The sequence below is a fragment of the Drosophila nasuta genome, chromosome 3 (assembly GCF_023558535.2).
Source record: "Drosophila nasuta strain 15112-1781.00 chromosome 3, ASM2355853v1, whole genome shotgun sequence".
NCBI lineage: Eukaryota > Metazoa > Arthropoda > Insecta > Diptera > Drosophilidae > Drosophila > Drosophila nasuta.
The window spans coordinates 36,115,698-36,139,395 of NC_083457.1; the positions used below are offsets into that span (position 1 = coordinate 36,115,698).

The following is a 23,698-nucleotide window of genomic DNA, read 5'->3' on the forward strand; positions in this document are numbered from 1 at the left end:
TCTTTCAATAGTATTAGTTAATTTTTAAAATGTTTTCTGAATTTGAATAAAAAATATCAAAAAAATTTCAGATTAATAGAGATGCTGATATGAGTGAATTCTTTAAATACAATGGTTAAAATACATAAGGATCACTAAATTATATATAAAAACTAAGTTCTTAAAATAATTTATTAAAAGACCCATCAAATCAATAAAAACAAAATTATAATAAAAATAATTTTATTTTATTTCACAATTTTACTTTGTTTCTTTCTCTTTCTTTATTTGTATTCGTTTTTAAGAATTATCCTTAACCCTGAAATTATATTCATCTGCAAAAATTCGTCATAAACTTTTTACTTTTTATAATTATTAAAAGTTGTAAAATAAATATTTTAATATATTTCAAGAAATATTATAAATAACGAAAATATATAATATATTAAAGGGTATTCCTTAGTTGACATTCCCTTTACTTTTCCTGCGGTTTTCAATGCAATGTTCAAGTGAATTTTCTGTCAGACAAAATGTGTGCCTGTTTAAACCAGATTCCGTGGCTTTCATTACAAATTTTGTTTGATTAGCTGGGCCAGTAAGCTGGCTCAACGAGAAGGAGAAGGAAAAGGAGAGCAGAGATTCCCTGACAGGTTAACCCACTCTGTGTACCACATCAAATGATATCGTACATGCTCTGGACAAGCAACAGCTTCTAAACATGCCAGAGACTGTCTCTCGATGGACTTTCGCAACACTCTCAAAGTGTTGGTCGAACAATGCTCCACAATTGTTCTTGGGTCACTTTCTTATCTCAGCCAAACACAAGTCAAGTCCCTGACCTTTCCCACTGATGTAGAATTGAGAAGAGACTTGATTCCAGACTGAATAATTGGAATTGAATATGGCCACAAAACAAAACTCTTCTATCGATTGCATTGCCCTTTCCTCTCTGTCATAGCTCTTTGTTTATGCGCATTAATTATTGATGCGGAAAAAAAGATATTACAGAACAAAGAAAAAAAAAAGTCATTTATTAACAATTTCATTATTAATTGTTTGTGTTTAACTGCCACACAGACAATATCATCATGCTGACAAGTGGAATGCGACGAAGACCTTACAAAAAAATTCTCATTATGAATGCAGTTTTTTGCTACTGCAAAGGAATCTATTGCAAATCATGCTATTTGCACTTTTTGTGACCCAAGCGTAGGGTATTATAATGATCTCATGGAATTTTATTGGAGATAGTATTTATACCACATTAAATACAGAAAACCTGGAGAAGAAAAAAATAAACTCTTATGATAAACATAAAATTTGCGATCAGGGTAAAAGAATTCACATTTAGTTATTAGAAAATTATATTTTAAAAATTAACAATCATTACATAAAATTACAGAATTTAAATCAATTATCATATATAAATAAATATCAGAAATCTAACTTAAGTATTTAGTACTATAATATATTCTAGCGTATAGGAAAGTTTGCTAACAATTTGCACATTATTGCTATAGGTAATTAATTATAAATATTTCTCTATTGCCATTTAATGAAATTATGCTTATTCTTTTTACACAATATGAAATCCAATTATGTTTGGTTTTTGATCGCAAATGATGCAAATAAATTATAATTATATTCTTTACGCAAATTTTTGCGTATTTGTGAACTTTTTGTGAACTCTACACTGAAATTTAATGAAATAATAATTAATGTTTAATGCCTTGTTGCTTCAAACCATTTTGTAGTCAACAACAAATTTGTTGCATTGGTTTTGGGGACTGCAACAAATTGGAATTTATTTTTATTTGATTTAATTGGCAATCGTAAATTAAATTTATGCTCAGCTCACGCGTCATTTGTATGCAGAAAAGCCCGAATAAAGAAATACAAATATTAATAAATAATTTATAAAATGTGCGTGTGCAAATATGAAATCCGTCAGACCGCAACCAACCGCAAAAAAAAATATGGAAAAAAAAACAAGCAAAGCTGCCAGACAATAATTAATAAAATTATCAAGCAACAGCACAAATGCAAAATGTTTAAGCAACAACAAAAACAAAACAAACAAGCGAAAACTTCATAATGATATGATGGTACTTATGAGCTCACAACACGAAATGTCAAAATTGAAATTCGCTGAAATATGGAAAGACTTGGCAAATAAAGCAAATAAAACTGAACGGAAAAGTAGACAACAAATAACCATAGAAAAACATTAGACAATAAATATTTATAGAATAGTAAATAAAAGAACTACAAGCATGCAATACTTATTAATTATATTATTATCATACGATCATAAAAAATACTTAATTTGGTGTGCATAAGACATTTAAGTAAAAAATTGAAATTCTAAACTTTGGATATAAGATTAGAATATTACTACATAATTCAAGATTCTTTATTGATATCTACAAAATAAAAACTAGATATTTATTCAACTCTACATTAAGCTTTCAACCTTTTTTCATAGTTTTATAAAAATATGTATATATCTTTTTTTACATTTTGCTGTAATTCTTAAGTTACCTCGACTATTTCAATATCGTACCAATACTTAATTATTTCTGAATTGATGATCGATTAAAATAATATAGGCGATATAACGGATAGAATCGGATCTATAGGAAGGATCTATGAAAAATCCATATAAATAAGTACCTAAAAAATACAATATATTTAATATTTTATAAGAAGTATCTCAAATTAACAAAATCGATCACTTAAGACAACAGTAATTATTCATTGCATTGAGCTTGATCATCGAGTGAAGTTCAAATGGAATGCATTTTGAATAAATTTGAATAGACCTCCCAATGGATGAGTGTAGTATTCGTGCTCTCACACTCAGTTGCAACTGAGTCAAAAAGTCGTTTATCTTTCAAACGAAATCTGTCACATGTCCAACATATTTATTGGCATAGCGCCCCCGGGGCATCTGATGTCTGAGGTCTTTGGGGTTTCCAGTTTGGCAGTTGCGTTTGCTCCAAATCATGTACAAATAAATGCGCCAATAAATTTCATCATTAAAATCACTTAATTTTGATCTACGATGAAAATAATGAAAAATCACCAATGCCAAAGCCAAAGTCGAGTCGAGCAAAAAACTCTGCAACCAGATCAGAGACTATGAATAACACCAGCAGAACGATAGACTGAGGCTAGTTGGCTCTCTTTTTGGTCTGCATAAATCATAAAATAAAAGACACTAAAAGCAAAAATAAATCACCACACGCAAAAAACAAAAATCGCATGCAAACCGGGCGAACATTAGAGAAACTTTGTATTCACCTCGATCCGGTCTCCAGTCGTCTGCTATACAGTCTACACTCTGCAGTCTCCACTCTCCACTCTCTATGCTCTCGCGCGTAGCTGCGACTACTAGGCGAAAATTAATTGTAAAGCCTGCTGCAAACACACCGCAACTGGGGTCTAGACCAGGCCATCTACATAATTCCCGCTGCGAGCCATTACCCATTGCCCCCGCGACCCCCGCTACACTCTATTCTAACTGTCTTTTGAAATATGACGCCCAGTTATGTGCATCTGCAATAGATACGAATGTCTCGCCTATTTCTAATGGACGTGCATGCACTCGTAGATGGCATATGCAATAATTCCAGGAAATCCCAATAGCCAAGCTCATATGCATACCCTTGCAGTGGGTATGATTATTTTGGTAAGGTGTGTGTTACGCATAAATAGAATATAGCTATGTACATATGTATGTATATTCACAACTATAGACGCCCACTGTCAACGAAGCGTTTAATTTACAGCATTACAACAATTGTAGTACTGCTAGCATTTCTCTTAATTGCATCAACTTACACATTTTTTAATTGTATTCCTGCTTGTTCTTCATTCCTTAAGGGCTGCTTCTCTTCATTATAAAAGAGCACATAAAACAACATTTTGCATTCCAGTGCATGCTGACTCAGACTGTCCAGCTACAGCTCTCTCAATTGCTCTCTCTCTCTCTCTCTTCCATTCTAATAAGCTTTGATTTGCTTACTTGCAGCCACACGACAGGGTGTGCCATCTTACTTGATCGTTGCTCACTCAAGCACAGTCATGCTTATTTAGACGACACACTTAAAACTTATTGCTCACTCTCTTCTAATTAACTGTCCTTATTGTGATACACAAGCATAACTTCTGCTCAAACGTTTGAGTGTTCTCAATAATTAGATCTCTATATTATTAAGTGTTCATAAGGGCTTTCTGAAAAAGTCAACAAAGCAACACACACTCTCTTACTAAAAGCTGCGTCTCACTCACACAACTTCCACTCAAGTTCCGCATCCACAGCGTGTCTGGCCTTCTTCCTCCTTTGACAGCTAATCACCCACTTAGATTCCACGCCTCTCTCCAAATAACTTCCACTTGCATTCTGCTACACTTACCGCAATAGGATCGTCTGCTTATTAAAACCCAATTTGATCTTCTCTTAGTTGAGTAAGTACATACAAACACAAAGACACATAAGCATCTTTTCTCGCTTATTTGTTGTTGTTTCCCTCTAGTTAAGTTCGTCTCGTCTATTTCTAATGGCATACATGTAAATGGCGTGTAAGCGCAGTTGTTTTCTTGGAACTCTGCAAGACAGACAAGTTTTCTTCTCTCATTTGCTTTTTTTTCAATTTTCCGCAAATGAACGTGTCATTTGTAATGCATATGCATAAGATTAGAATTTGCTACCAATTATTCATCTGCAGTCATTTGTTTGCCTAATTGCATGTCGAGAATAACAATTTCAAGATGCGAATAGTTTGAGAATTTAACAGTTAACTGAGGCAGCTAGTTAAGAAAATTGACTAGGGTTATTATTCCGAGATATTTTACGGCCTTAATTAATATCAGTATCAGGGGATATTTTATTGCGCTAATTAGAATTTATAGTTAATTTCCTAGCTATTTAGTTTAGGTATGAAATTAGGCGTTAAATTAGAAAAATTCTCAGGACCTGTAGAAATAAAATTTTGAAAACAGTAATCTTTATAGTTAAATTAAGATTAACGATTAATAATTGAATTGCGATAAATATTAAAGGCCTCAGTTCCTCTGGTTATGTTACTGTGTTATAGTATCTATATTATATCTATATATTCTATCTATATTACTGTATTATAATGTCTATATTCCATATTCTGAGCTATAATTATAATAAACCTTCAATCTTTTGATAAGTAAAATATAAAATAAAATAATAGACAATATCAAAAATTCGATAGAATTGACTATATTTTCAAATTTTTTTCCAAAAATAAAAGAAAATATATATGGTGTGGAACACTTTCTAAAACAATTTATTTAAAAGATTATTTCAATAATCTGAAGTCACTATTCTATAATTTAAATTGGTGTCCTCTATTAATAAAAGTAGATATTTAATGGGAGAAATTCTTTAACAGCATTTAAAGGATGCCTAGTTAAGAGGTAGTTAAGAGGTGTAGTACATAATCAAGTGCCAAACAGCAAGCCATGTCAAATGGTAATGACTCTATGGCATTGCGGCCTAAACACGCTAAAATTGCAGTTTCTCTTGTGGCCCATAAACTGGCCTGGCTACCAACTACCAACTACCATCTAGCCAACTACCAATAGTCAACTACCAACTTACATGGGTGTCCCTCTATCCACCTGCGTGCCTTGCCACCTGCCACCTGCAACCTGTGTGAATGCAACTTGCCAGCCGTTGAGCAATAAAAAAAAGAAACCGGCAATCGCTTCATCGGCGACTGCTGCTGCTTCGTGTTGGCCATACCATCATTTTGGCCTAAAGCAAATGTAATTTAATTAATTAATTACATCAATTAGTTGGTGCATTTTTATTGAAATCCCTGTAAATATTGCGCTAGTCGCAACAGCATCAGCATCTGCATACCACAATTTCAATTTCGACTTCAATCCCAATTCGAATTCACAATTTATAGATCATTTCTCAGAAAGCTGGCCAAGATTAAGCACACTCCCGAGGGGCGTTTCTCCATCACATGGCCATGGCCAATTTATGCACTTGCTCTAAGACTTTAATTCATTGATTTTCCACTTCTCGTTTGCCATTTTGTTACCATTTTTATTCGCTTTGATTAATTTTTGGGGTGTCAATGAAAAGTGTGAAGTTTTATTACCAACTCTTTGTATTGATTAGATTTAGTTGGATTAATCGATTGATTTTTAAGGTGTTGACCATAAATATGTTAATTTATTTGATGGTGCTAAAGGGAAGTATGGTATAGAAGCTAGTTTTTTAAGATTAAATGTCCATGAATAATAAAGTCCAATTCTCACTGTGGTATAAACTTTTAACCAAAATACACTTTTTTACCTTAAAATATCAATTAGACTCTTACAGTCTAATTTTTAGTCACTTTAGTCAATATTAAACAAAAGATTAAAATTAATTTATAAATTGAATAATATTCAAATAATATCTAACATTTTTATGTGGTAGAATTTAGTGTAAGATATGTTATATGAATTCCACAAAATAAATGTTTTTTTTTAGGTTATTTAGGATGATTTAATAATAAACTTAATGTGCACCTTAGAAATTAAAATGATTATTTTTTTAATTTTAATATTTAAGAAAAGCTTACATCACATTTAATAAATACACTTTAATATTGATTAACGTTAAGTAAAATAATTCAATGCGAACAAAATAAATAAAAAGGTTTGTAAGCACAAAAAAGAGAACACTTTATTATTTATAGGATAACAAATTTCACAAATGATCGTATTTTTTAAGTAATACATATCGATTAGGTTTTTCTATTATACTTAAACAGATTACTTTAAAAAAAAGTAATGTAACATGATAAAAGATAATAGGATTGTTATCCCAAATTGATTGGGAAAAAGTAGTTTAAAAAGCCCAAAAAATCAATAAATATTATTAACATATACATTTCAAAAGTATGAAAAAATAAAAAAATAAATATTATTAACAACATATGTACATTCGAAAAGTATGAAAGAAATAAAACAAGTGCATAAAAAGATTTCCACATCAAAGCGCTCGCAAAAAAAGATATAAATAGAGGTATTCCCAGCTAATTATGAGCAATATGTAGTCGATCAATTTGCGGGCTTGTTTTCATTCCACATTTGTGGCATTTTGTCACCTGGGCTGCATTCAGGGTCCCAACGTGGCGCAGAAGAGTCTGAGTTAGCTGAACGAGCTGTAAATGGACTTGGACTACACGAGTTCCCCCGCCTGCCTGCCCCCTTGTTCCCCTTTATGGCTAATTTATAGTGTTACAATGGACGTGACTAAACTACAAGTGACACCACAAATCGCAGCCATCTATTGATTGGCCAAAAACAAAAGCAATCGAAGTAAGAAAGCTACAGTCGAGTGTGCTCGACTGTGAAATGCCCGCTACCCATTTTGAATAAAAGAAAAAATATCTGGGTATTATTCTTCAAGTATACCAAAATATTATACAACAAAAATTCTTAAAAAATACTTAATATACTAAAAATATACCAAATGGTAAGATTGGTATAAAGATGTGGTACTGCACTCAATATATACTATAGAGTGCAAAATATTGTCAGCCAAAGCATAAAAGACCTCTAGAAAGTAGGCGTTTTTGGCCATAGTATTTCTTTAATAACTTCGACAATTTCTATCTGATCGCAACCAAATTTTCAGGAATCATAAAAAATTATACTTCGCAGCTCTAGCTCTAAAGTTACGCTTGTTATTCGATTTTTGTTGATTTGCGGAGGCGTAAGTGAGCGTGGCAAAAATTTTAAACAAACTGCAAACATAACAAATGCTATCGATACAATATTATAGCTCTATCTCTTATAGTCTCTGAGATCTAAATGGTCATAAGGACAGACGGACAGAGAGACGGACATGGACAGCGTCTATTGACGCTGATCAAAAATATTTATACTTTATGAGGACGGAGATGCCTCCTTTCACCTGTTACATGAATTTACTGTCGGCACAAAGTTATAATACCCTTTTACCCTATGCGTAGCGGGTATAAAAAACAAAACAAGACACACAACAAAAATATGCTGACTGAAAATAACAGCGAATGCTCCCAGACTGCGACACGTGGGCAATGGGCCAAAAAGAGTCGAAATAAAAAATTGTTAGAACATCGACTGCATATTGATGATGATGAGGGCAGCTGAGGGGGGAGACAATTGGAGCATTGTTGTGTGTGGCATTATTTGGGTTACAAGCAAATTGACAAAACGAAAACTGCGAATGCAAATGCAATGCGAGGGGATTGCTTTACGCTTCTCTATTTTTTTTGTTTTGGGGTCAATGTCAATTTTGTTTTGATTTCCCCACCTGCCCCCCTCACCACGCTTTTGACCAATAGACAACGCGTGCGGCATCTTAAGCAGCAAAGCTTTGACCACATATAAAACGCAGCTAAACGTGAATTCAATTCAGTCAGTTGGTCGGCGTTAGTAACTACACAAAATAGGAAACAGCATCGCAATGAACAGCAGCTCCTTGGTCCTTCTCCTGCTCGTCTGCGGCCTTTGCCTCTGCCAGGCGGAAGTGCAGCAGCGACGTCGCTACCCGCAACAACAACAGCAGCAACCGCAGCCTCAGGGCTACAACTACCAACCAGCTCGCCAGCAGCAACAGCAGCCCTCGCGCACTTATGGCGCCCCCTCTGCAGCCCCGCAACAACTGTACAGCGCTCCTCCCGCTGCTCCTGCTCCCGCCCCCGCTCGCCTCCAGGCCAAACCTGCACGTTTGGTGGCCAACAGCGAGGCCCAAGAGGACATCGACGATGCTGCCGAGGAGGTTGAAGTGCCCAAGGCCGCTGCCCCAGCACCCGCTGCCCCCGCACCCGCCATTCCCGTTGCCCCGCCCTCCGTTGTCTACTATCCAGCGGGCGCTGTGAGCTTTGTGCAGCCAACGGCATTCGCCAAGCTCATCACCGCAGCTCCAGCTGCCCCAGCTGCTGCTGCCTACGTCGCTGCTCCTCAGTACTATGCCGCCTACTATGGTTAGATATATACTCTTTATACCATAAATGCCAGCGATGTCTGCACTTCCCAAACTATGCCCCACTTCTTAACCTAATTGTAACGAATAAATACCTAACACTAATGCCAAACAAGCAGACTTTCTTATTTTACAACACTGTTTACTTTCAACTTGGATAAAGCTAGAATTAAGTGGTTCAGAATTGACACTTTATATACAGAATACAGAAATATGCAGAATACAGAAATATTACAATCCTTAACCAGTTTATAGATTATACTTTACAGTAGCATTATTATATCATTTCACTTCATTATCTTAGATCTTCGTTTCCCATTTGAATTGATTATTTTCAATTTTTATAGGATATAAAATTACCAAATAATATTTTCTGTTTTATACATATTCGTTTATAAATGTGTTTAATTTAAAAGTAGTAACATGGCAACTCAATTTTACTCATGCTTAAAGCTGTTAATACACACAAAATTATTAAAAACTACAAAATATAACTAAAAAGAATAAAAAAATTATAGATAATATTCAAATCAAATAAAGCTAAATTTTCTATTGGACACATTTGATAAGATGATTTTCATAATTTTCATCATATACACAGAGTGAGAAAAATCTAGATAAATAAAAACTTGATATAAGATTTTTTCGATCTTAAAAAGAAGAATCTTAAAATAACAGTTTTATGTTGAAACAATCTTAAATAAAAATTGATCTTTTTAATCTTCAAATAAGATTTTTAGCTTGAAACATCAAGATTTGTAAATTGCTAAATTTGCAAATTAAAATTAAAAACATCTTACTTTAAGATTAACATCTTGAACTAAGGTTTTTTATTATAGATTGGAAAGAAGATTGCAAATCTGGATTTAAAATTATAAATAATTTTGGGTTCTATCGCATAAGAACTCTTTGATGTCCAATCCTATACAATCTTATCAAGAATCTTCTATTTCTGCTACTTTTTTGTACAAGACTGTATTGTTTATAGTATAATAATATTGATTTACGTTTTTCACATATAAATAGTAGCTATCTACAAGATATTCGATCTACCATTGTAAAAGTCAGCTAAAATACAATCAACAGAAAGAGAACCTCATGTTCAACCTTTATAGAACCCCACATTCAAGTTTTACACTATTATCATTCCCTGCAAAATTAATAATCTATAGTTAAAACATAAACGCACGCAGTATAAATATTATTATATAGTATGAAGTGTTGTAGTCTGTTGCAGTTCATTAAATGATTCGGTTAGTTACAACAAGCTTAAAGTTATTGCATTTCTCATTATTTTTAATCGACTTAATCATATGCTTAACATAGTTACGACTTGATCCCTTTTCCTCTCCCTGCGCTCAAGCTGTGATTAAGCTGCAATATCATCAAGAATTCCTGCATCCCTGCCGTCTTCGTATCCCTGCATCCCTCGCATCCTCAGACGGGACAAATGGAAAACAGTAGGTAAGGCCTAACGAGCATTTGTCGAAAGCGGAAAGAAGGCTTGAAAACGTTCTGACAATGAGTGAGCAAAGATAATCTATTATGACCGTAACAAGAAATAAATCCCAACTCGGTAATCCATCATTTTACGACTTGGCAATCAAAATAAGGAGTTTAGCTAAGTCACTAAAAGGAGTCGAGAGAGATTCAACTCGAACTCCAGCTCCAACTTGGAGTCAGTCTAAAAATCTAGACAGTCGGACAATTGGACAATGTGTGGCCAATCAACGGCCAACCAACAAAGTTGGCTAGCTGGTTAACCTGGCTTACAGCACAAGCTGAGCTGTAGCTAGTGATGGCACAGAAGGGAATTTCTCTGTTGGCGATACTATCGGTTAAGTGCATTTTTATTTGAAAGAACTTGAAAAGTATTGAATTTAGTCATTGCATTCTGTTTTCGAATTATTGATTTTGTAGAATTGTTGAAAATATTTTAGTATCCTCTCAGCTTTCAGTATTATAATTTTTTAAAAATTAGAAATTGCAGCATTTTTATTGTTTAGAAGAATATTTTTTATCGAATTTCTACAATATTCTCTTTTGTGCATTCAGCAAAAAAGGTGGTCAAAACTTAAAATGTTAAACAAATATTTCTTAAGTATAGATAATTTTTAGAGTAGCAAATAATATTATATTATTATTCAATTTTGTTTTTAATTTAAGATAAAATATAGGTTTATTATTATTATTATGGCAAGCATATATAATTTTTGGAATACTTATAAAAAAAGTTATAATACCCTTCTATCGTGTATAAAGAATATTCTCTTTATTTACATGGTAATTTACTTTAGTTTATTTGTTTTATTTATTTTATATTTTACAAATTTAAAAATAATATGAAATATGTGAATAAAATTGTAACTTTAAGAATATTTATTTAAGAGAATATTATTATTTCCTCAATAAACTATTCATTAATAAATGTTTTCTAAGTTCTCGTTGCTTCGTTCGTGTCACGCGACCATCGCTAGTGTCGACTAACGAACAAGTCGGAAAGTCATGTTTTAGCGTTAAGCAGAACTAGAAGCCAGAGCGCGTTCAGACTTCAGATTGAGCCTGAGTTGCGATCAGGAAACATGCATTTTCGACATGCTCCATACACATTGAGGCCAAAATCAGCAGGCGGCGGGTGAAGCGAGTGAAGCGAACTGAGGAAAGGAGGGAGAGAGTGGACGAATTCAAAGCTCAATTTACGGCAGCCTGACGACTCGGACAAGTGGCAGCTTTGGGCCATTTTAGAGCCCAGCCGCCTGACGTCTGACTAGCCAGGCTTTCAGTCAGTTTGTCTGTCAGTCTGTATGTCTGTCTGTCTGGCCGACTAAATAGTTGCCAATAATCCGTGTCCAAATTGATCGGGTTGCCATTTATGGTAATGGACGAACTTAGAGATGCCAAAATGTTTGGCCGTTGGTCAACGGGGCGAATGCTTCATTACCGATGCACAAACTTGGGCGTGCGTCTCTCAAATGATTTGCAACGGTTTTCAAGCGGCATTTTGCATTATTATTGCTTCATTTTCCTTTGCAACACGGCTCGCGGCCAAGAACTGCAACTGCAACTGCAACAACAACAGCGACCATGAGGAATGCTGTCAATTAGCGTAAGCGAGGAGCAAGCACAATGCGCGCAGATTGAGCCATGAGCCATGGCTTTTAATGAGCTTCACTGCCGATTAGCAGCAGGGAGCAGAGAAGGAGGTAGGTAGGAGCTGTAGGTGAGGGCAACGCATAGGAAACCCAAGCAAAGCAGTGACAACTCTTCGTGCAGCGTAAGCCCATTTGGAACTGCTCATACATTTTCAAAATCGCATTTAAAGGTGAAGGTGCAACAGTTAGTGGGCATATCTGGTTCACTGCCTCTTGGAGCCATGCCAACAGAGCTTAGCAAAACGGCGAGCAAATTGTGAAAGAAATATGGGTTAGAAAGAAATGCACAAAACACATCACTGCGAACGAGCCGAAAGGCAATATGGCAACATGTGGGCAAAAGTACTTTAAGCTACGGGCAACTTTAATATTAGCCAGATTATGCTGTGGGCAGAATCAGTCGCAGCGTGTATAAAGAAAATTTCAAGTACATGAGAAGAAGTACAATAAGACTAAAGGATAAATTAAATTAAAGAGTTGAATAATCGCATTTTATATTATTAAGCTTCTCAATATTAAGCAATTAACTTAGGCCGTTCAAAAAGCGCGCCCAACGGCATTTACCAGCACTGCCAGCAACTTTTTTAAACGGTCTGGCAACACAGTTCAGGTGCACATGAGAGCTCTCACTTGCACTCGGTACGACAGTGCATTTATGACGTAATAAATGCTAGAGCACACAATGAATAAGCACAGTTGGATATTAAACTACAAAATAAATAAATAATTATATATCAGCAATGCGATTCATGTTTCAGCACATCATTGTATATCCACAATAATAAGTTGAATAATTTGCTCTCTTGTTTGTCCCCTCACGTAACCTTCTCTGATGTGTGCTCTCAAGGCACACAGCTGTGGCAACAAGCAAAATAACAACAACAACCACCTGCACACACGACTTTCTTCTTAAAGAGTGGCGTGTATGTGTGTTAGTGAGAGTGAGCGAGAACAAGCGAAGACGGAGTATTGAAAACAATTCAGAAACTACTTGTTGACAAAAGCAGACCGCGGTAACAGCAACAGCAACAGCGACTGAACTAAACATTCGCTACCAAAGCATCGCTCTTTGCATATACTAATTATACACACCACGCCACGCATCTAGAACTCTACACGTCAGCACTCCGCGACCTATAACCCAATAAACGTAAGTTGGCAGTTAAAGAAAAAGTATGCATATGGAGAAATTAATGAAAAGTTCACAAAATCATTGCAGAAAATGCGCCAATTGAAGGGAAAGGTTAAGGAAACGCGCAAACAAAAAAAGGAGCGCAAATTGGAAAACGCGGAAATTCAGGCGAAAATGGGCACAATTGTTTTGCCGGCGCTAGGCGTCATTGCCATAATAGTGAGCGGACTTACAATTTAACAAAAAATTCTAAATTTACTAATTTTCTTTACATTCAGATTGTGGCATTCGTTTACCTGAAGACGAGACCTGCAATTTTGGAGTAAATTACACTACTTCGATTTAGTTTAAGCTAGTTTAGATACAACGAAAATTTTACTTTGTATATGTGTGTGCAAGAATGTAAAATGTGCTATTTGTTTAAAATGTTATTAATAAACACAAAATGTAAAATTAAAATGAAACCAAACGAAATCAGAAATTCTACAGCAACATAGTGTTGCAAAACACACAAGGTGCGCGAGTGTTGACAGTGTGGCACAACAGGTGCATTGATTTGGGCGCCAATTCAAAAGCCAACAGATAAACAATGATAAAAAGAGAAAGTTTATTGGTAAAGCTTCTATCGAATTTATGTATTGGGCACACAACAACAACTAACATGTTTTTATTTTGGGCTACTTTACATATTATGCGTTGATCTTCGTAGAGACCACATTTTTACACGTTGTTCGTTCGTCGCGCTGTCTAAAACGTCTTGCCTTTTGCATTTTTAAGAAACTTAAAATTGTCTTTAATTCTTTTACGTGTCGAACAAGATAGTTTTTGTGAATTATACTGTTTAACAAATATAATTGTGTTGTTTTAACTAGTGAAGAGTGCAGTTAATTGGCTTTCGCTCGTGATTAGATAATACAGCAAAATAAAAACAACAACAAACCAAAAAAAGAGAGCAAACAAAGAGAGAGAACAGAGTGTGCCAGCTGTTTGAAGTCTGTTCTCAGTCGAACTCATTCGCACACCTATACACTCACATTTACACACAAAGACGCCAGCTACGCTCTCACGGCGGCGTCCGTTCGATTTTGGCAGACTTGTTCTTCATTTGACGCAGTTGTTGTTTTGGTTCTCACACTGGCGCGTGCGGGTGAAAACGGAAATTTTAATATTTGGACAATGTTTAAGTTTTTAGTAAGTACCGTAATGTGCAGAAACTTCATTATATGTTTGTGAAATACATTTGTAGAATGCTGCAATAACGCTTCAGCAGGTGCGCAATTTAAACGCGATTATCACAAACAGCAATGCTTTTTCTGGCGATGATTTAATGCTTTTTTGTTTGTTGTTATCTTGTGACAAAGAATTGCCATAAGCAATATTTAAAGCAAATTTTTTAATATTATATTATATAAATTGCTAAATTCGCTTTGTGAATAATATAATATGGATGAGAAAGGGGCATTGCTCCTCTCAGTGTCCTTGACCGCAAAGTCGAAAGTCCATAAAATAAATAACACCTACAAAATATGTATTTACATATGTATATATGTATTTCAAAGATATACAATTGTTTGTGGTATGCCGTTAGCATTCTTCAGAAATGTTATCGATATACCGATTATTGATAATGAAACGATCCCGCAGGATCATGTGACATAGTGAATTGCTGCAGGACTCGTAGGCAATGTTCGATCCAAGTGACTAACTAATCAAAAATGTCAGCCTTTATATAGCATTAGCTTGTGTTGTTTTGTCATTTCGATTTGTTAAGTTTTTATTCGGCAAAGAAAATATTCGTTATCAAATTATATTTAGTTAAAAATGAAGCTGCTTGGACTGGGAATGCAGCACTTAATGAGGCGCAGCCAATCTTCATCCTGTGGCTGCCAACAGTCTTATGAATCCTTGCCACCCTGTCCGCCAAAACCTTTTTGGACCGGCGGTCGCGTTTTATTTTTTTCAACGGTCTTTAATCTAAGGCGTGAACATAATTAATGGTTTTTCTTAACTACAATTATTTGTATTTTACAGTTGACTTTTGGGGCCGGTGTTTATACCGGCATTTACGTGTCGCAGAACTATGAGGTAACTATTCAAATAATACTTTAAAATTTAATTAATATTTTTTGTTTTCGATATTATAGGTCCCTCGTGTCGACAATCCCCAAAAAGTGGTGGAACGTATGAATGAAAAATTTCGCGAGCTAGTCGATGGCAAGAAAAAGTAAATGAGAAAAAATACTCTTCTCTGAATCGTTGCTATTTCCATACTCATCATCAACAAATCCACCAAGCAGCTTATTTTAGTCTCTTCCAAATGTAATTGAAAGCACAATAGCGCTAAAATAAATTTTATGCCATTACATTTAACAATACCAGGTTTTCTTAAACTAAACTCATTTAATTATAGGACTAACCATCATTATATTATTACAACGGTTGACAAACCCACTAAAATAAATGTGTAACGTATCTTACAGCACGCCAGTCGATCAAATTGTTAAGGATATCAAGAAGGAAGCCAAGAAGATATTGGATGATTAATTGCCAGATCGGGCTCGAAAGACAATATTATATTTTATACTTTAGTTGATGCTGTGTTTAAACAAATTTTATCTAATGAACAAATAAAGCAAAATTAAATGCAATTTACAAATAACTCTAAATAAATGAAACACCTCCACCATAATATTCTAAACGTGTTTGCGGCTGCACAAACGCCAACCAATCAGAGGCATGCGTTGGTAACAGTCCCATGCTATGACACTTGTACAGGGCCAAGGCGACATTAGCCAGGTTACCCAAAATATAAACGATACGCTGTCCAGTGCCTTGGGCACCTTCGGCCATTTTTGAAGTGACTTGTGTGGTGAAGATGGCCTTAATGGGACGTATTAACATCATGCCCACCATCATAATCGGAAAGATTGAAATCGAGTTGCCAGACATGTACATGATGAACAGATTCATCGGTATCTGGAAATCAGATAGATATATGTTTGTATATATGTAGGTTAACGTGGCCCAATAGCAATATGTATTTGCACAGCACTCACCTGTTTTAGCGGTCCCAAGGCAAGATCCCAAGATTTCTTGATAACCAAACGCTGATCACGCACCACTTCAGTTTGATTCACCAGCGCTGTGGGATTATAGCCAGGTGGTGAAGGCATATCTGCATTTTTGCTGCATCACACGAAGGAAAGAAAACTTTGAGCCCCAAATGCCGTAAACAAAAGTTGTTGGATTTTTGCGCTTACCTCACATTAAAGTCGAGTGCCCATTTAGATTTCTTAGAGTTCTGCTTAGCTGACATTTTGAATGAGTTTTTTTAAGCTATTTCTGTGTTAGTTTAATTGAAAAATTACTTATAAATTGGCACCAGCAGATGTACAAGTTTCTTGTTATCGTTATCGGTTACAGCAACCCTTCTCCCGGCGTTGTGTGACCGTTTTCTAATTTTTAAAATACAATATGAAAAAATATACCAATTTAATGAATACTCATTTATTTATGGAATACCTTCATCTCATTCATATATATTTTATCATTTCTCTTTCCCTCGATTTTAAGTAAATTATATTTAATGCAATTCCGAAATACTCTGCAAAATTCCCCCACTACGGTTAAAATATGTGACGAGAGTTGCACTTTCAAATGTTATCGCTCCCGTTCCCATTTGTTCGATAACACCGGCAGTTTGAAATGTAAAATAGATATTCGCTTATTGCTTGTCGTGTATCAAAAGTTGATCAGCAAGTTTTGTTTATTTAAATTTTATTTAGAATTACTTTTATAAATAGTACGTTCCGTTTTCATATAGTTTTGTTTTTATGTATGTGTTGTGTTTCATGTTTGTTACTTGCTTTGCTGCCAAGCGACGGACACAAACGAAAATTTTAATTGGTTTTTTCTTGTATTTTTGTTTTTTAAAGAGCAATTACAATTACAGTTTTGTTTTTCTCATTATTATTACCTTTATATTTATAAAATTAAAAAGAAATATATATTGATGAGGGGGTAGGGCAAAAATAACTTAAAAAGACAATTTTATACCATATATACTTGTTGTTTTTTATCTTTTCTCTTTTGTTGTTGTGGTGGTTGTTGGGTTCTCTTTATAATCTTTTTTTGTTGCATTTTAAACATCCAATAATTATATATATATTAATTTAAATTAAATCATAGCGTTCTCTTTTATATGCTGCTTTGAAAAATTGTGTTTTGCTTTTATCTTTTGTTTTTCTTATGTTTTTGCTTGCGGTGTATGCACGATTCTTAAACAAATTTCAATTATGCGCGGCGGCCTTTGCGTGTTTTTTAATATAGCTGGAAAATGGAAAATGCACAGAACCCTCAGTTCGCTCAAAGTAGTTGATTGATCTTGTTGTTGTTGATGTTATTTCCCACATACATATATGAAGATGGTTTTATATTATGTCTGCTGTTGAAGGTTTTCTTTTTGCTGCTTTGCTTTTGAAATCAAAGTTAGTGTATAATTATTTTGTTGTTGTTGTGGTTGCTTTTTTGCTGTTATTGTTGTGGTGTGGTTTAGTTTATTTAGCGATTAGCATTCTTCAGCTGATTGGACAACCAGTCAAGTCCCTCGTAGAGTCCATCGCCGCTAGTTGCACACGTCGCCTGAATATACCAGTTGCGGTTTCTGAGTGAGTGCAAGCCAAGCTTATCGGTGATTTCGGCCGCATTCATTGCATTTGGCAGATCCTAGAAAGCGAACGAATATAAATGAAATAAAAGAATTAGTAAGTTGTATACAATCGCAATTAATTAGTGAGAGTGCATTGCGAAGGCTCTCCTTATCGCTACAACTTTTACGTTTTGTTTTCTTATCAGTATTGTATATGTTGTGCAATCAGTTTTTGGAATGCTGACATCAACATTAAAAGCGTTCGCAATGATTAAATATTGAATCAAGTTCACATAAAACCGGATTTAATATCAAATATTAACATGAATGGTTAATGAAGTCAATTTACCTGTTTGTTGGCGAATATTAGTAAGACTGCATCTCTAAGCTCATCCTCGGCCAGCATGCGCATCAATTCTTCTCTCGCCTCACCGATACGCTCTCTGTCATTGCTATCAACGACGAAGATAAGACCCTGTTTGTGTGTGGGTAGACAAGAGATAAGCAAATGTTAATCGCGGCTAAATTACAGATTATACAAGATGGGGGCACAAATTATGTGATATCAGTCCCGTCTTGAAACAAAATAAACTTTGACTAATCATAGTAGTAATCATTACAAGTTGTTAACATCATCTAGGAATAGGAATCAACTATTCAATTATTCTTCAACGTACTTGTGTATTCTGGAAGTAATGCCTCCACAATGGACGAATTTTGTCTTGGCCGCCCACATCCCACACTGTAAAGCTAATATTCTTGTATTCTACAGTCTCCACATTGAAACCTATAAATGGTATAATTGATAATTAATCGAAATCAAAAGACATATATACAAGTTAGACACTTACCAATGGTAGGTATCGTTGTAACAATTTCGCCTAATTTGAGTTTGTACAGAATTGTGGTTTTACCAGCGGCATCCAAACCGACCATCAATATTCTCATTTCCTTTTTACCGAAGAGGCCTTTGAATAGATTCGCGAATACATTTCCCATGTTGTTGCTGTTGTTGTTGTCCTGCTTGTCTTACAATGTGTGGAGGGGATTTCTAAATAAGTTTAAACTACTGCTTCAGTTTGCCTTGCTGGAATTATTCAAAAAACAAGTTCAAATCCGAGTTGCAACTGCTGTTAATATGCAACTCCTGTTGGATTTGTTTGCTTGCACAACGTGATGAAACTGCAAATAGATAAAAAGAAAAGTAATTAAAATGTTATTCTTATTTCGGCTTAATTAATTCAATTTGATCAACTGCTGTTGGCATATGGAGAAAACAACCCTCCCATCGACTTACGACTTGAGTTACAAATATATATGTCTATCTGAAGTTTCAGTCGAATGTTGTTTAGGTTTCGATGGTTAATTGCACACTGTGCTAATCAAATTGCAGCGCAACATCAACAACATCGATTGTTAAGCTGACGTGTTGAATGTGTGTCTTCAACAATGGGAACGATGAGTAAACACAACACAACAACTAAACCGGAAATCCAGCAGCGAAATCATGAAATTATGGCCAAAATGGGGTTTTGGCAATTAAAATGCTTAAAAATACAAGTATGTTTGGGATGTTATATGTATGTTGTCTGCCACACACAAGTTATATTTCAGCGAGAAAGTGAAGAAAGCTTTTTATGCGAAAGTTCAATGACAAGAGCGTCACAAGTTCAAGAAGGCTCAAAAAGAAAAATATAGAAACAAAGCATAGTGAAGAACTCTTTGGTTGCTGTCAAAAATAGCTTTAATTTGGGGAATTTTAATTCGCTGCCAACGCAGACGCTGACGTCGACGACGAAGCTGACACAACTGATAAGATATTGATTTATTTTGTTGTTGTTGTTGGACAAAAACGTGCATGTGAAAAATATTTTTGCGATTTATCTGTTCAAATAATGCAAAAGCCAAATACATAAATGACTCGCTCACAAAAATCTTTGGTGACTCAGCAGCGAACAGCGGCGGCAAAGTCTAAGGCGGCTTTAACTAGTGTGCGTATGTGTGTGCGTGTCTGTGTGAGAGAGTAGAAAACACACACAGCCATGCTTACATGTATCCGCTATAGTGTGCAATTCAATTGAATGTTTAATTGAGCAGCGCTTTAGGGAAGCGAAGTAATTTCTCCAAAGCCAATAACAAACAGACCAGACGATTATAGACTTTAATTAAAGTGCTGCAGACCAAAACCAAATATATAAACTAAAATACAACACACGCTATTTACAATTTGCAACGCGAAAAACGTGCAGAAAACGCAGTCACATTTCATTTAAAATTCAATGTGCAAAGAAAATGAAAACTACACGTAGCAACTTTTTTTTTATGCCGCCGCAGCAACACCCTACACACACACGTCTACAATTACAAACACACCACACTCACAATATACACACACACACAAGTAAAGCGAGTTTAGGGTTGCCTAAGGTACTTGTGTTAAATACTCGTCACTTGCGGCGATTTAAATGCACAAATACAACGCAAAGATAGAAATTGTTGTTGCTGTAGAAAATTGTAAAATTTTCGGAATTTTCTTTGTTTGCACGAGTAATTATTGATGCACACACACACAAATTGTCCACGCACACATTAGGCAGCCCTATGCAATTTAATCAAGTATGTGTGCCTGTATATGTGACTGCCTTTGTATGAGTACCAAGAAATGATGACGGCGACGTATGCTTTTTTTCCGTTTCTTCTTTTTGCGTTCGTCAAACAGCGGCTGCCGTGTTTTCTTCATTAAACATTGAAATAATGATATTTTTACACTTTCGAAGATTAGCTGAAGATTATGTTTTGACCTATTGCACTTTGTACCGATTATTTACCGTTTTCTCTGCAGCTTTTTTGTAAATTTTCCTTTGATAAAATTTTTTGCTGCCAAACCGACGGCGAAAGAATGTACAATGTTGGCGATGACAGAGTTGTCTACGATAGCATGAATCGATATGCACGTGAGTGCGACCTATCGATTGCGCGTATTTGCGAGATATGAGACGCAAAACATTTCTTATATAATTCAAAATTTTCATAGCAATTTCCGCTCATTATTAATATGTTTATGCTTTGTTTGATTTTTTTTTTAAATTGGGTTTATTTGCGTTTTATTGCAGACGATTGTTACGATTTTCGTGCACTCATCGGCAGTTTGCCTCTCGATAGTTGTATGAGTGCGTGTGAGTCAAAATTTCTACACCAATACACCAACATCACCCACATTGCTGCGGCAGCATTTTCACATACCCAAATGATAAAAAACGCTAACAGCTTTTAGTGAAAATACTGTGGATTTGCAAAGCGGACACCTAAAACATGATTGAAAACTCATACGCACCAAATTATTGAATCAAATGCGCACCAATTTGAGCAGAAATTTTAGAAATTTCTGCTTGGAAATGTCAAAAAATCACAGAGCGAAATAAAACTTGACCGAGAATACACTTGCCGTTGAAAAAACTGCAAACTCACCAACGCTGAACGTACTCTCAACGTAAAGCGTACCCGTGTGGTAGAGCAGATCGACTATAGCGTCTTGTGGTGATTTCTCATGCGGCACTCTCATATGCTGCCACGTCTTGTCCACAAGCGAGGCCGGTGTGGTGAGTTCGCAAGATTGACAACAGCGTGACCACAACATTTATTTCAAAGTATACCAAAATCTTAAATAATGTTCTAATAGCAAACTTTAACAATACATGAAGAGTTTTTGAAAAATAATAATAATAATAATCCAACATGTACAGTGATCTTATGTAATTTGGTCTATGGCGAATGAAGCACAACAAATAAATTTATGGTATTTTTACAGATGCAAATTAGTATAAAAAAATGTTGTTTCTCATTTTCTGTTTTACTTTTTATCCGAAATTGACTACATATTGACAAAAATCTGATTAGTGGCAGAAAGTAAAGATTTGCCCGAAATAATAAGCTATTTAAAATCTCGGGCCTTTTCATTGGTTTTTTAAAATTAACAAAATACCACATGAGGAGTAACCAGCTCTTCAAAATGTATTACTAAGTAAACACACTGACCGACAGGTACTTCCATCGAATTGGTGGACACAATAAATGTTTTATCCGAAATCGCCGTTTTTGGGCAAGGGATTGCAGCTGGAAAATGAAATCCTAAAAGTGCACGTGAGTAAACAAACCGATTTACAAAAAGAATACTCCAAATAAGCTACATACACAATTCGATAACTCTGGGTGGCAGTTGACTTCGATCGATAACTCACGTGGCGCAACAATTGTTTTAAAACTTGCAATTAATTTCTAGACTGCCGCTTTGCCGCAATTGCTATCGTGGCTTTGCCAAACTCCAAGGATCACAACCTATCGTGTTAATACTCTGCGCACCAGTGTCATCGATTACAAAGCCAAACTCCAGGAGCAATTGAAGCAACGCTATGGACATCAAGAACCGCGCGTTTATGGACTCCATGAGTTGCCGGAAATGCTTTGCATTGCACCACTTGACGCCCCAGCGGACGCACAATATGACGATGCCCTCCGGCAGCTGATTGTGGATACCAGCTGCGGAGCAGCCTTGTTGCGCGGCGCTCATATCTTTGCACCCGGCGTCCTGGCCATGGAGACAGGCACCCAGCTGCAAGAGCTGGTCAACGTGTTTGCGGACTTAGCTGGCAAGTGTAAGCGGGGCACTGCGACGCGCTATGTCAGCGACGAGAAAATATTTCTTGGCGTGGGTCGTGTGCTCATGCAACGTCATCAACTGTACAACAACAACAAGGAGTCGGCCTCTGGGATTGCCGTGCACATGGAGACGAATGTAAGTGGCGTACCCACACTTGGAGATCTCAGTGATGCGGATGCCCTACTCCAGAACTTGCCGTCCATTGTGTGCGTGCGTGTGCTTGGACCACAGCCTGGGGAATCCGTGTTGGACATGTGTGCAGCACCGGGCAACAAAACCACGCACATTGCCGAGCTGATGGGCGATGTAGGTCGCGTTGTGGCGTTGGATAACTCGGCGAGTCGTGTGCGTGGCATGCAATCCAAGCTAGCCAACTATCGCTGTATTGAAGCATATCATTTCGATGCCACCAAGGCATTGAATGAGCTTGGCGAGGAGTGCTCAACGGGACCGCCATTTGCTGCTGAAAGTTTCGATCGTATTCTGTTGGATGCGCCATGCAGCGGATTGGGCAATCGGCCACAGCTCAGCTGCAGCATCAAGCAGGCCAAAGTGCTCCAATCCTATCCGCATGTGCAGCGCAATCTGCTGGCGCAGGCAGTGTCACTATTGCGTCCTGGCGGCGTGCTCGTCTACAGCACTTGCACCGTCACCGAGGCGGAGTGCGAGCAACTGGTGGCGTGGGCGTTACGCAAATTTCCACAGATACGTTTGGTGGATGCGCAGCCCAAGTTGGGTGCAGCGGGTTTGCAACTGGCGGAACTGGATGAAGACCAATGTCAGATGTTGCAGCGCTTTGGTCCAAGCGCAGAGAATCGTTCGGACGACTTGGACACGGTGGGATTCTTTATAGCCAAGTTTGAAAAACCAAAAAACTGACACAAATATTCAATAAATATTGTAAACACCAAATTGTTATGGAATTCTTTGAGCTGAATGAAGTTCATTGAAAAGCATATGGGTTGTGTCTCAGCTTAATACATGATCAATAATTTTATTAAGCTGAGACACAACCCATAACATGTTTTTCAACCACTACTTATCGAAGACTCGAACCCTATACTAAAAATAAAAGACATACTGCCAAAAATAAAGTATAACAAGTTGTAGATTTTTATCCAAA

At 36.1% G+C, this 23,698-nt stretch overlaps 6 protein-coding genes across 8 annotated transcripts; 4 read left to right on the forward strand and 2 right to left on the reverse strand.

The window, feature by feature from the left end:
• Window positions 1-8,436: 8,436 nt before the first annotated feature.
• Window positions 8,437-9,196, forward strand: LOC132792594 (nematocyst expressed protein 3-like). The gene has a single exon (XM_060802022.1). It carries the CDS (start codon window positions 8,468-8,470, stop codon window positions 8,990-8,992), a length of 525 nt encoding a protein of 174 aa, XP_060658005.1. The 5' UTR covers window positions 8,437-8,467; the 3' UTR covers window positions 8,993-9,196.
• A 3,845-nt stretch (window positions 9,197-13,041) lies between these two features.
• Window positions 13,042-13,744, forward strand: LOC132791135 (single-pass membrane and coiled-coil domain-containing protein 4 homolog). Its single transcript, XM_060799945.1, has 3 exons — window positions 13,042-13,288; window positions 13,358-13,489; window positions 13,549-13,744. Exons 2-3 carry the CDS (start codon window positions 13,361-13,363, stop codon window positions 13,594-13,596), a joined length of 177 nt encoding a protein of 58 aa, XP_060655928.1. The 5' UTR covers window positions 13,042-13,288; window positions 13,358-13,360; the 3' UTR covers window positions 13,597-13,744.
• Window positions 13,745-14,019: 275 nt separating this feature from the next.
• Window positions 14,020-15,918, forward strand: LOC132791134 (uncharacterized). Of its 2 annotated transcripts, none has more exons than XM_060799944.1 (4): window positions 14,020-14,461; window positions 15,302-15,355; window positions 15,415-15,494; window positions 15,751-15,918. In XM_060799944.1, exons 1-4 carry the CDS (start codon window positions 14,447-14,449, stop codon window positions 15,812-15,814), a joined length of 213 nt encoding a protein of 70 aa, XP_060655927.1. In that variant the 5' UTR covers window positions 14,020-14,446; the 3' UTR covers window positions 15,815-15,918. The 2 variants fall into 2 exon arrangements, with proteins under 2 accessions (XP_060655927.1, XP_060655926.1); XM_060799943.1 differs by lacking the exon at window positions 14,020-14,461 and adding an exon at window positions 14,995-15,235.
• On the reverse strand, window positions 15,803-16,703 carry LOC132791133 (ER membrane protein complex subunit 4). Its single transcript, XM_060799942.1, has 3 exons — window positions 16,531-16,703; window positions 16,327-16,456; window positions 15,803-16,246 (listed from the first exon to the last, which is right to left on the reverse strand). Exons 1-3 carry the CDS (start codon window positions 16,584-16,586, stop codon window positions 15,932-15,934), a joined length of 501 nt encoding a protein of 166 aa, XP_060655925.1. The 5' UTR covers window positions 16,587-16,703; the 3' UTR covers window positions 15,803-15,931.
• A 327-nt stretch (window positions 16,704-17,030) lies between these two features.
• Window positions 17,031-21,382, reverse strand: LOC132793686 (ADP-ribosylation factor 1). 2 transcript variants are annotated; one of them, XM_060803721.1, is made up of 5 exons: window positions 21,253-21,382; window positions 18,770-19,100; window positions 18,596-18,705; window positions 18,268-18,393; window positions 17,031-17,995 (listed from the first exon to the last, which is right to left on the reverse strand). In XM_060803721.1, exons 2-5 carry the CDS (start codon window positions 18,915-18,917, stop codon window positions 17,831-17,833), a joined length of 549 nt encoding a protein of 182 aa, XP_060659704.1. In that variant the 5' UTR covers window positions 18,918-19,100; window positions 21,253-21,382; the 3' UTR covers window positions 17,031-17,830. The 2 variants fall into 2 exon arrangements, with proteins under 2 accessions (XP_060659704.1, XP_060659703.1); XM_060803720.1 differs by lacking the exon at window positions 21,253-21,382 and adding an exon at window positions 20,747-20,855.
• On the forward strand, window positions 21,357-23,680 carry LOC132793685 (tRNA (cytosine(72)-C(5))-methyltransferase NSUN6). The gene is made up of 2 exons (XM_060803719.1): window positions 21,357-22,058; window positions 22,198-23,680. Exons 1-2 carry the CDS (start codon window positions 21,990-21,992, stop codon window positions 23,452-23,454), a joined length of 1,326 nt encoding a protein of 441 aa, XP_060659702.1. The 5' UTR covers window positions 21,357-21,989; the 3' UTR covers window positions 23,455-23,680.
• Window positions 23,681-23,698: the final 18 nt, after the last annotated feature.